Genomic DNA, 13348 nt, shown 5'->3' with positions numbered 1-13348 from the left:
TTTTAATCTTTCAAGCAAACTTTTTTTTTATATTGTTTCATTTTAAAATGCTGTAGGCGGTATCTGCTGTGATTAAATTAGAGACATTCCATCATGATTCCTTAAGAGGCCCTGAAAAGGAGGCCCAGTGCTTATGTAACCTCCTTCATGTGACCATGTGTGTTTATGGTCCTCTGCACTTGGCAGCTGTAAGCTGTAAAAATATACATATATATAGACGAGGGACAGTAGATTGTAGATGCTGTTGAATTATCTTAATATGGTCTTTAAATGATTAAGAAAAGCTGCTCATACTTTTCATTTTTTGCTAAATATAAATTTGGGTTTTAAAGTGTTCATTTCTGTAAATCACATTTAAAGATAAGAGGACCGAAATGTACAAAAGAATGAAGGTTGATGATATCATGATAGCTACACCATGTCACAAGGCAATTACTGTCACTAACTATTTCCAGGGATATATATGACAGCAACTTGTTTCTGCCCCTGACATGCATAATCCACAGATTTCCACCCACCATCTTTGCGACAAGGTGCAAATAGCTGTTCACAGCAAGAATTGTAGTCTTCTAACAGAACATAATGATTTTGGCACGGTACACTATTACTGCATAAGTCAGCCAGCATCGGGTAAAATCCATATCCTTGTGAATCACACACTCTGACAGATAGATGTACCTAATAAACTGGCAAAGTCAATATGGATACAGTTGAGGGCTGTACAGAAAAACATAAAATCTTTGCTAGCAATCTCATTTAGGTGATCTACAGTATTTGTCAAGTATAAATTTGCCAAGACCTAACTTATAAATAGAGACAGGTATAGACATCTCAGACTGGTTACAAGAAAAAATATTTATTCACAGTACCTTTTAAACAATAATTACATTTTTGTAATTCTTAAAATCTGATCCATGAAGCATATGTGAAGAAGGAATTTCACTGTGCTGTAATGTATATGTGACAAATAAAGGCTTAGCTTAAGTGTATAGGATAAGTGGTATAGAGAGAGTGAGTGAGAAATCCATTTAGATCAGAAAATCAAAAGGCTTTGAAATAAATAACTGGCATGAATTATTGTAATTAACTTTGCATATTATATTGTCAGTTCAGAAAACTTAATTGTATTAATATTAATAAAATTTCAATAAACAAAACTATTAAAAGAAAATACAGAGAAAAGGACAAATAAGACTAGCTAATAATCAATCCATTCTTCATGCTAAGAGACGATGCATAATAATCAGGAAGCACAGAGTGTAGCTGGAGCAGGAAAAAATCTCTAAAAGAAACAGGAAACGCATGAATTATTCTATAATTTGCGGTCATTTCACATAAGTACAAAAGTACAAAAACAATGTTCTTTCTCAATAGAACTAATAGTTGTTCAAGTTGATATAGATGAATAGTTGTGCTACTGTAGATTCAAAGCTTAAACTTTGACAAATTTTACATGAATGATTATCTACACTACTGGGTAACATAGTTCCTTATTTGGACCTATTATGTCAGTGGTAGGACTTATCTGGTTGACCACTTTGCACTTGAACTTTTTTGACCACTTTTCTTTACTGTTCAACATCATATTTGAACAAAGAATCGGTAAACTGTAACCCTGTATGTAACGGCAGTGAATTAATATAATCATTGATATCAGACAAAATATAAAAAAAAATTAAGCGAATACTTATTACAGGGTAATGAAACATATGAGAAGAATGACATAATGTGATGCTGATCACTTGGTACAAACCATTTTTCAGTTACAGGACCGGAGTTCTGTTAGTTAGTTAGTTAGTTAGTTAGTTAAGGTTTTAAAATTATTTAAATAAGAAAAAAACAATTTTAAAGTAATTGTTGTTGTAAATTTTTTTAATTCATTATTTAGAAACCAAGAAACCCTCAACTGCAAAGGTGAACAATGCAAAAAATGTCTATTTGATGACATGATGACAATTTTCAAGAAAATATATATTCATCATCAATGAACATGAAATATATCACAAATTATAGAATAACTCAAGTAAACTTTGGTAAATTTTGATTTAAACAAATTGCATTCATTATTATTATTATTATTATTATTATTATTGTTATTGTTATTATTGTTATATGATTCATTTATCTTTATATATATATCTCTGAATATCTATTTAATTTTGGCCAATCATGCTACAATAAAATGGAAGCGGATATCTAATATCAGACAACTCTTTTCTTAATTAAACTTTGTAGCAAGAAATTAATAAACAAATGTATTATCTTTTGTATTATTTATCATCAGGTGATGGGCTCATCCATGCCACTCATTGGAGACCACCAGGCAGAAGACAGGCAGCTGATAGCTGATGCTGTTCTGGCCAAAATGAACCAATCAGCAACTCGGGCACCAACAAGAGTTCAGCAACGACCTCCAGCTGCTGTCCAGCAACCACAGGTAGCAAATATAATTTATCCACTTCTAATCTCTTAATAAATGTTAAGAGCCAAACTAATTCTTATATGAGGAATTATTGGTTAAAAAGTGTTTTGTTTTGGAAAGCTACTGTTATTGCATGAATGCCTATTCTGTTTCATTAGAAAAATGCAAGAATAAATTACCACCAAGTCATCATATGCATGATAAGATACTATATAAATAGCTTTACCATTTTAAAGTGGATTGTTTGAAAACGGAAGAATATCCAGTATTCTGTACAACAGGTGCCACCTGCTGTTGAGACAGAAGGACATCCGTGTACAGTATATACCCATCAGATATTTTAGGTTGTGTATAACGTGTGTGTCTCCGCAGGGCTCTGCCGTAAAGGAAGGTCCGTCTGACCACAGCAAGCCTCTGTCCCAGCGTGTCCCTCCTCAAGGTTGTTTACAGTAAATTCTTGAATGTAATGGAGTTCCTGTAGAATCAAAATCAAAGTCCAGGCAAACAGATTTCATCCACAGCTTGTCCACACACATGTATCTGGTAGAGTCAATTTCAGATGTCAATCACTGAGTGCTAATATCAAATTCTCAAATATTCAATGCAAAGATATTGTGGCATCTCCATATGATATATGAAAATACTATATGTGATGATTGTATAAAATACTGCAAGAACTAAGCATTACTTGAATACAGTATGTGCCTTAGATTTACATTTTTCATCGATTCAAAACTTCAACAACTTCAAGGATAATTGAAGCTTAATAATGACACCCTTTCCTTTCCAATAACCGAAGAAAAGGGCTTACCTGACTTGACACAGGTTTGTTCTCTTAGCAGACTTGACATCTTGACATCACTCACGTTTCTTATGATCAGTGATGATGACAAGGGGACACTTTGCGTCCTCTAGCCAGCGTCATCTTTCTCTAAAAGCTGCTTTAATGGCCAGGAGTTCCCAGTTCCCCGTGCCATAGTTTCCCTCTGCATGCATGAGTTTAAAGGCAAAGGTATTTATTTTTTTTTAAAGCGGACGAAATTAGTGAAGGTTTGCATAAGTGATAAGCAAATAGTTGCTGTTACAGTAATTCTAACTAATTTCTGCCTTTTTTGTACTTTATTAAGTTGAAAGTGCATTCTGCATGTTGAAACCAATTATTTAAACACAGAAATGCTTATCGTTCTGGAATAATTTGGAAGGTGGGGTTGGTATTTCAAACGAGGAAAGAAATGTGTTAGTCTTTGAGATTTAAAATATCCATAAAAAGCAAAGCAGTTTTAAACCTAGCCTAGCAGACCTATATATAAATGCCAACAAAACCAATTGATTAAAAAAAAAATACAAACACAACAAGCCATGTCGGTAATGTATGCTAATACTTAAAGTGATGACAGAAAGTTTTTACACCCTTTCAGGTTTTCCACATTTTGTTATGTTTCACACTCATCTTAAAAAATCTTTCAAATCTTTTTTTTCTCGTCGTCCTACAGTACACACAATACTCATAGGACATAATTAGGAAAGGCAAACACCTGCCTCCATATACAGTATAAGGTGTTACATTAGATAGGGTATGTCAGAGTAGAAACAAATCCATGAGGTTGAGAGGATTATCTGTAGACCCGCAAGAAGAATACAGGAACATTTCTGTAACATTGAAAAAGCCCAAGATCACAGTAGCCTCCAACATTCTCGAATGAAAGAGATTGGAAGCTAATAGTCTTCCCAGATGTGTCAATTTAGCCAAACTGAGTAATTGGGCACAAAGGGGCTTGGTCAGGCAGGTACTCAAAAGTTCCTATAAAAGAGATTCCCTTGTGGAGGTGGGAGAGACTTACAGAAGGATAGACCTTACTGCAGCACTCCACCAGTCAGGCCTGCATGGTAGAGTGGCCAACAGAAGGCATTCTTAGTGGGGAACAAAGACACATGACAGCCAACTGGGAGTTTACCATAAAGCACCCGAAGGACTTTTAGACTATGAGAAGCAAAATCCTCTGATCTGATGACACAAAGATTGAACTATTCGGAAACTAGATAATCAGGCACTGTGCACCACCTTATCAAAACCATCCCTGGTGATGACATCATGCTGTGGGGATGATTTTCTACAACTGCGAATGGGAAACCAGTCAGTATATTGTAAAAATTAATGCAGATAAAATAAAGAGCCGTCCTATGTGATAACCATCTCCACAGTGCTCAAGATCTTTGACGGTTCACATTTTAATCATGACCCAAAGCATAATGAAAAGAAAAGAAAGGAGAGGATTCAGAACAGCACTGGTAAAGTCCAGCAAGAGTCCAGACCCAATAGAGCATCTCTGAATAGAATCTGAAAATGATGGTGCAGCGATGCTGCCTGATTAACCTGATTTTAAACAATTCTGGAAAGTGGAGTAGAAAAAACTTCTAAAAGAAAGGTGTGGCAAGCTTTTAGCATTATTTACAAGAAAAACTGAGGCTGTGAAAAAACATTGCAGCCAAACATGTTTTAACCAAGAACTAAGCGGTGGGACTAGATACTTACAGTATGTAAATGGGATATTTACATTTATTATTTATTTATGTGTTTATTTTGTATTTATTTATTTAAGATTAACAAAAAACTCCAGCAAAGCACTATGTGTAGAATGAAAATGAATGCGAAAAATTACAAAAAGTGGAAAAATTTTAACTTTCTGTTGGCACTCAATTACTGTGACTGTTGAAAATCTTTAAAAGTGCTACTGTGAATTATTCTCACCTAGTGTAAACATAGATGGTCTTGTGATGCAGAATGATATTCATATTTTTAACTATAATCTATATTATTTGACTGTATGGCGATGTTTAGTAAATTAACAGAGTTGCATGAGTGTCCTTCACTTCACACAATGTAACAGTAGAACTAAAAAGTGCTTATTTTGCATTTCTTTATTTCCATGTTGCATGTCTACAAGTGATGCATGTTTAACAAAGTGAAAATATTTATCAAGAAATTCTTTTATGTACTGTCGGAAATTACATTTAAAAATATTTGTGAATGTTTTCCGTAAATACAGCATGTTTTCAGTAGTCTGCAGAATCATTATTCATATGTTTAAAGCATAATTTTCACTTTAATTGGGTGAGTTTTAGTGAGTTTTCAGTCATGTGTTTATCTTTAAATCCAGTACTTGAGTCACGTACAGTACAGCTTTGACAGTACACTGCAGTTTTGATTGCACTATTATACAGCCTACTTCACCCCACCCCCCCACCCCCAGTCCAAAGTAATAAAGTTCCCCTACTACAAACTTTGTGTTATTGTATCCTATTTTATTTCATTTTCTGTTCATTACTCTCAGTTGTTCTACAGATTTTACTCTCCAGCAGGAACACATAATATTGGGATTTACTATTAGGTATATGATGATGAATATAGAATACAGACCCACAATTGATGTTGAGGTTATTTTTAGCTGAGCTAATGGCTGTAAACCAAATAGTGATACTTGGTACCATTTCCTCCATAAATTAACTACGTGTGATGCTGTTGAGTAAATATTATATGTTAAACTTTTTTTTTATTGTGATAAATATTAATAACAGATTTAACCCTTATGTTCTGTTCTCATTATAGTTCTTTTTCACAATTGATGTTGAGGTTATTTTTAACTGAGCTAATGGCTGTAAACCAAATAGTGATACTTGGTACCATTTCCTCCATTAATTAACTACATGTGTTCTTAATATATGTAGGGGTTTAATAAAACTGTATTATTTTTAATAAAAAACTAACTATTTGGCCTGGGTTAGAGGGGTAGCCTTTGTTAAGTAGTGAATGGAATATGAGGGTTAATTAAATTGCCATCTATGCCAGAGAAACATCTAAGAGATGTTTAGAAACAGGCATTATATTTGTGTCTTTTTTAAATGAAGCATGTCGTTGTTGTAGTTATTGTTGTTATTATTATTATTATTATTATTATTATTACTATTATTATTACTATTATTATTTATTTTATTTTTTTAAACCAAATTAAATCTGGAGTTTTCTTTGCATTTTCACTTTTGATAATTTTGTCTTTTTGGTTGAATAAAGCATGCAGTTTCTTTTTGGATTATTTTCTTTTGTAATTTATTAGATGTTTGTAAACATCTGTTCCTTTACTTTGGTCTAAATAAGGGGTGCTTCCTTTGTGATATAGTCAATTATCATGAGCACTTGGTGCTGGATTTAAACTACTTGTCATCTTTGAAATGTAATCTAATGTAATATGTGAGTGTGTTTTGTACTAAATTCTAGGAGCCCCAGCAAAACCCAAAGAGTCCCAACCTAAGACTCAAGAGCTTCCACCTGCATCAGCATCTAGTGCTCCAGCCCCAGAGCCTGTCTCAAAACCAACTCCTTCCCCAACTCCTCCACCTACAACCCAGCAACCCAAAGCCCATCCTCAAGCTTCACCCACTCCAGCACCTGGAAAACCAACGGATTTACCCCCAAAACCCCACATTCCAAAACCACTTCCTCCTAAGCCTGTGCCTCCAGTGCGCAGAAACTCCAAGCCACAGCTCCAGCCCAAGCCCCAGACCCCACCTACAGCAAAGGCCCAGACTAAAGTCCAGCCTGAACCAGCTGATCATGGTCAAATCCAGACCGATTCAGCTCCAGCACAGGCTCAATCCTCACCCAAAGCACCTACTAAAAACCAGTCTCCCACTAAACCACAGGTCCAGACCAAGCCTGTGCCCAAAGAGCAAGCTCAGGTCGAGGCTCCAGTTCAGAATGTAGCCCCGACTGAATCAACACCTGTGGCCCCTGCACCTGCTGCTGTAGAGAATCAACCTGCACCACAACAGAAGTCATCGCATCCCTTCTTAAAGTAAAGTTTTTATTTCATGCACTGATAGAAGCTCTTAATGTAAACTAAATGTAGACTATGTAAAGTATGTAATTAGAGAGATTACACATGATTATTCTGTTAGACAACACTTTGTCCAATCCTTTCATCTTTCCTGTTGTTTGTGTCTGTTTTTCAGTAAATCCCAGTCTCTGACCAATGCCTTCAATGCCTTTGGTGAGACCTTCCGTTCCAGCAACGAAGACGAAGCCAAGGCCGAGACCATTCGAAACCTGCGGAAGTCTTTTGCCAGCTTGTTCTCTGACTAGTGACAAGTTTATGGTTAAGAAATCTATTGGCTGTGGACTTGACTGACAAGAAGTGTGTCCTGGTCCGAGGTTAAGTCTGTGTAGCTGTAATACATTGTACCCTCCTCCCAACTCCGCTGTAAATGTTCGAATGTTAATAAGCAATTGGAGTGTGATGTACAGTGATTGTTCTGGCGAGATGGTTCTCTGAAATTTGCACTGGAATGAAAGATTTGCCATGTGTATCAGGAGGAGGCCGGCAATGTTCAGATGCGTGGTTTCGAGTAAGTGGATGTCTAAGGCAATCAAGAGAGAGAAGAGCCTGATGTGTGCTGACTTCGTCTGTTATAATACCCTTTGATGTTGTAGCCTTATTGTGAAAGTGTATTTCAGTTGCCCAAAGATAAAATATCTGTGAGTAGTTTCCCCTTGTCCCTCCCATGCAGTGTGTATATCTAGTTGATCTGTTGTAATATGAAATAGTTCAACAATACCTCGACAGGACCTTTATACAAGCACTTTCCGATCCAAGTTTCCTACAGTATGCAGTGCTTGGACGGGTCTGATTTCAATGCAGTAGTGACGTTTCAGTGGAATGCCTGATTGTTCTCGGTGTGGCTTAGGTTCCTCACGTACCGACATGTTAAATTAATCATGAGTGCCATGTAGTATCCTTACATATTGTATTGTACTGTATGTTCAGCATCTCAGGAGTTAAATTTATTTCTGGTGTCATACAGTATATTGTTCATGTTGTGTTTCCTTTGGTCTGAGTGTTACTGCTTTGCATGACTCCGTGACAGCTGTTTTTCTGTACAGGTGTCAATAAATATGTGGCACTTTATTCCACTAATTCACTGTTCTTTCGTATGTGAATGCCCATTCTAAGTCGAGTAAGATGGTTTTATCAGCATCACAAGTTTCTTTAATAATGGGAAGCTTGTTTGGTTATTATTGCTATGCACATCAGCCAAATGCAAAATCCTTTCAGACAGGACATTCATTCCAAAATCCTATGTAAAGTGTACCTATGTAAAAGAAAGGACTTTTTAAATCAGTTGTGCACCAAGCAACAGTAAAACATTGGAACCAAAATCAGGAGTGACTGCTATTTAAAAACGAGCAACTCCTGCATATTTTTCCAACCAAAGTCCTGCTTTCTTATTTTGTATAATATAAAGGTTTGTGAACTCACACATCACAACTCCCTTAGATAATCTTGTTTTGAAGAAAATGTGCCCTAAAATTCATCTCTTATTTGGGTATTTATTATGACAAATTCAAACCACAGGAAATCAATATAACAAAATGAAAGAAAACTTTCCCAAAGGGAAAGGCATCAATATTTAATCAGTTATACTTAAATATAAAAAAACATATTAATAACAAAAGTGCAATTCAAGGTTTTAATGACCTTCTCAAAATTTCTGACAATACAAATTTCGGAAATAATAGCAATCAAGGTAATAAGAATAATTTGTTATTTTATGCATTGAAATAGCTATACAGCAATCAGTATTTAGTATGAAGTCTTTTATTCTTCAAAATCTGTTATGTCCGGTTGGACTCAGAGTCAAAAATACGTCTGCAGTACTCAGGTGTCGCTTGTTCAATTAAACCCTGCTTAAGTGCTTTCTGACGATCTTGTACAGAAGATGGTTTCTTGATTCCTACTGCCTTCTTTATCATTGTTAAACAGGTGTCTATTGGGTTTAGTTCTGAGAACCTGAATTCCTTTTTCACTAGATTTTCAGTTAGTTAGTACAACTTTTCAGCCAGATAGGAAAAAAACTAGTAAGTAATATCAAAAGTTGACATGGGATTAAAAAAATGACATATACAGGCCATATACAGTATATGGTTCATTCACTCTCTTATTAATTATGAGTAATAACTTTATCCTGATCATGTTTGCAGAAGGCAGTGGTGGTTACAAGGTAAGAGAATTTACCCCAAATGGAGTGCAAGTGCATCACAGATACAATGTACACACCTTCACACGCTCATTCTTACCTTGTGGAAATTTAGTGTAACCAATTCACCAAGCCACATGTTGCAGAACAATGGGAGGAATTCACATAACTCACACAGGAAGAAGGTGTGAAACCTCACAAAAACACTAACTTACAGTAAGTTCAGGATTGAGTGCAAGACCCTGGAGCTGTGCTACCCTCTACCAGATTTTGCTGCCCTGATAAAATGCTTTTATTGCTTTTAATTGTTAGTAAGCAGAAAAACTAACATTTAGCATTAGTAAGCAGGAGGCACACGTGGACCTGATTGGAGTTATTGATACAGTGAAGTCGTGTTGTGCATTTTCCAAAAGATTGTGTTTGTTAGTATAACACACAAAACCTTGACAACCTGTAACAGCACTAATTTTAAACATACAAAGTTCTGAGAATGACACAAATATCCATTTTCGTAAGGTTTATGAAAGTGCTGCATCAGTCCTGTATCATGTCAACAGTAAAGCATCCTGAGACCATTCATGTGTGGGGTTGCTTCTCAACCAAGGGAGTGTGCTCGGTCACGAACACAAAGAATTTCACAAAAACATCTCCAAGGAGCAACTCCTCCCAACCATCCAAAAACAGTTTGGTGGCAAACAATGCTTTTTCCAGCATAATAGAGCACTTGCCATAAGGCAAAATGGATAACCAAGTGGCTCGCAGAACAAAACATTAAAAATTTTGGGTCCATGACCAGAAAACTCCCCAGACTGTAATCCCATTGAGAACTTGTGGTCAATAATGAAGAAGCCGTTGGACAACTAAAACCCACAAATTCTGACAAACTTTAGGCATTGATTATGCAAGAATGGGCTTCCATCATTTAGGATGTGGCATAGAAGTTGATTGACAGCATGCCATGAAGGTCAGCACTGCAAATATTAACTCTTTAAATAAACTTAAAATAATAATACTAATAATAATATCAATAAAAGCCTTTGACATGAATGAAATGCTTGTAATTACTGTATACATCAGTATACCATAGTAACATCTGACAGAAAGATCTAAAAACACTGGAGCGATTTTAAAGAAATGCTTTTTGAGGACTGTTACAATTAAAATATTATCCGGATTGCTGAAATAATAACACAATTTAAATATGCTAATTTCAATTTAAATATCACAGAATATGTAAAATCTGGGTTGCACGGTGGTTCACTTCCAGATTTCTGGTCGAACTCTTGTCTCTGAGTGTGGAGTTAGCATGTTGTTATTGGGCTTGGTGGGTTTCCTGCAGGTTCTCTGATTCCCTCTCACAGTCCTAAGGCACGTGGTGTAGCCTGATTGGTGGTTTAAAATTGCACCAAGTGTATTATTGGAGTTGTGGGGACGTGTGCCACTTTGTGTCTTGTGCTCCCTGGGAAAGGCTCTCTGCAACCATACACAGGATAAGTGACGTAGATAAGTGATGCATGGATAAATGTTGAATCTACAATTTAAATATGTGCTTGCTTGTGCACTGAAAAAAAAAAACTACAAATATTTATGCTGAGTTGTACTGCATAAAACATGTTTATGTCTGATAAAATAACAGCCTTATGTATTATTTTAAATAATACCAAATTAATGCCTTATAATTATAACTTACTTGCTATGTATTATATATAATGATAATATTATCAATATTCATTTTATTAGTACATTTTTTGGCTGACTCGATGGATGGATGGATGGATGGATGGATAGATAGATAAGTTATAGTTAATACTATTCAAATTTAAATGTAAATTATAATGCATACAGTATGACGGAACGGGTGTAAGGTATCCACTTAACACTCTCAGGCAGTTTTTGTAATACAAGAATAACCTCCTGAATGAGAAGAGTGCAGTTAATCTCAACAGATATCTAAACTGACTGAAAACATATTTAATAATGCTGTGTATTACAAATTTGTAGCTGTAGTAGCAAAACAGATTATGGTCCTGCCTTACAATTCCAGGCTTCAAACCTGAGCACATGCTATGTTTTTTTAACCTTCCTATCTTCCATGTTCATTAATTATTAATGAAATCTGCTTCAACAAGGATTCATTATTTTTCAGTGGGTATTCAATAAAAATATTTACGAAATGTCACTTACATTCACAGCCTTGGTATCCATTGTTAAGGTATTTTTTCTAAGCCAATGAGACTTGCATTTTCCTTCCAAACTACGCATAACCTGTTAAATCATACAGAAACAGCAGATACATTTTAGTCAAAGACTTCACAAACTGCACAAAACGAAAAAAAAAAGAAAAACCCTTTGCAACCCTTCTCTCCTGTAGCAGGAGGGGGCATTTTTCAAAGCAGTTTGGCAAAGAAATGGGGATTTTGGAATGAGGTAGGAGGATAAGAGCTAATGCGGCACACTTTAGCCATGTCATAGTCCTCTCACTAGTAAGCCTGGAGAAGCAACATCAGTCTCCCAGTGAGACGGTGACACGAAATCAATAAATGTTGGTAAACAAAAAAATCTGACACCCAAAAAAGTCTTCTAAACCCTTCTTCCTCCCCTGTGAGTTCAGTGATGAGCTGCAGTACCTCTCCCTAGCCAGCGTGATGACACCCCAGGACAATGTCAAGCTGTACTTGGAAGGAAAGACATAACATTGTCTGAGAGCAGACTCAACATGCTACAGACTCACAGATCCTAGTAATTCTGAAATAGATTCCACAGCCTGTCAATTAAACTGTACATTCAAAACCAGCAATTTAGTAGAAGACTATAACAAAGACTGACAGTCATGGTTTCTAAGTGTGTATGTAATGATAGTGGAACAATAAAGTTAAACGTTCTATTTATCGCTCAAGACTGTAAGTAGTTTTAGTATGGCCTGCATTAAGCAAAGAAAACAACTAAGAGGACTGCTACAATTACTAGAATTGGGTTACGACCTGTTTAATGCATTATTAATAAGGATAGTGCTGAACCCTTAGCTTTGTGGAAGAAACATGGGAGAAATAAAATCATGAACGGCTGTGATCTGAGATTACTTAAACTCTTAGTGAAGTTCTATTATGCAAAATGTACATCAATTTGTGCAACATGTGAGGATCATAGTGCACTATTGCGCAAGTGGAAAGATAATATCTGGGCTTCCAGGTAAGCCTTGATATATAATCCATCTAATGCCCCATTTATTTCTTCCATTATGAATTTACTTGTATGAATGAAATCTGACACCCAATAAACTCCATTGTACTTAAAAGCAAATACTAAGGTTTGTTCCTGACTTAACACCATGTTCAGATTCTTGAAATGGGATGTAGATACTCTGAGCATTGTTCACTTTGTTAAAACAACTTATGAACATCTGCAAAGAATGAAAGACTGATGTAAAAATGGATGTAAGATTGATCACAGTGGTTGTTACAGGGTCTAAATAAAACTTTTACTATACTGATCAATATATTCTTCTCTTCAATTATCTTGGTCCAGATAATTAAAAGAAGCACATTTTGTTTTTAAACACTGAGACTGCAGTGGTTAATACAGACCATAGGTTTTGAGAATTCATCTCACATGATTTATGTTATAATCTACTATTGACTGTTTGTTTGTTTGTTTGTTTGTTTGTTTGTTTGTTTGTTTGTTTGTTTGTTTGGTGGTGCAAGGGTTAAGGGGATAACCCCATAAATAGGCATTTGGGAGTTGACAAGGAACAGTCATCTAAAATACAGTCTATCCACTTGTTTGGATTAACCTTAAGCCTAAAATATTTAGATTATTAAACAATTTTATCTTTCACAAACATAACCCAAAAAATGCAAAATGCAGTTTTTGAATGATGGTTTCATTCATTAAGGGAAA

General features: G+C 35.6%; 1 protein-coding gene across 1 annotated transcript in view; it reads left to right on the top strand.

The window, feature by feature from the left end:
* Positions 1–8396, top strand: part of syn2b (synapsin IIb) — a 65846-nt gene extending 57450 nt beyond the window's left edge. The window contains exons 10-13 of the mRNA XM_053484488.1: positions 2285–2437; positions 2795–2861; positions 6696–7272; positions 7430–8396. Coding sequence (XP_053340463.1) covers positions 2285–2437; positions 2795–2861; positions 6696–7272; positions 7430–7559 — 927 coding nt within the window. The 3' untranslated portion in view covers positions 7560–8396. The remainder of the gene's footprint in view (positions 1–2284; positions 2438–2794; positions 2862–6695; positions 7273–7429) is intronic.
* The last annotated feature ends 4952 nt before the right edge of the window (positions 8397–13348 follow it).

Source organism: Clarias gariepinus, chromosome 23 (genome assembly GCF_024256425.1).
Source record: "Clarias gariepinus isolate MV-2021 ecotype Netherlands chromosome 23, CGAR_prim_01v2, whole genome shotgun sequence".
Taxonomy (NCBI): domain Eukaryota; kingdom Metazoa; phylum Chordata; class Actinopteri; order Siluriformes; family Clariidae; genus Clarias; species Clarias gariepinus.
The sequence above is the reverse complement of the archived record's forward strand: the minus strand, read 5'-3'. Positions and strand labels throughout refer to the sequence as shown.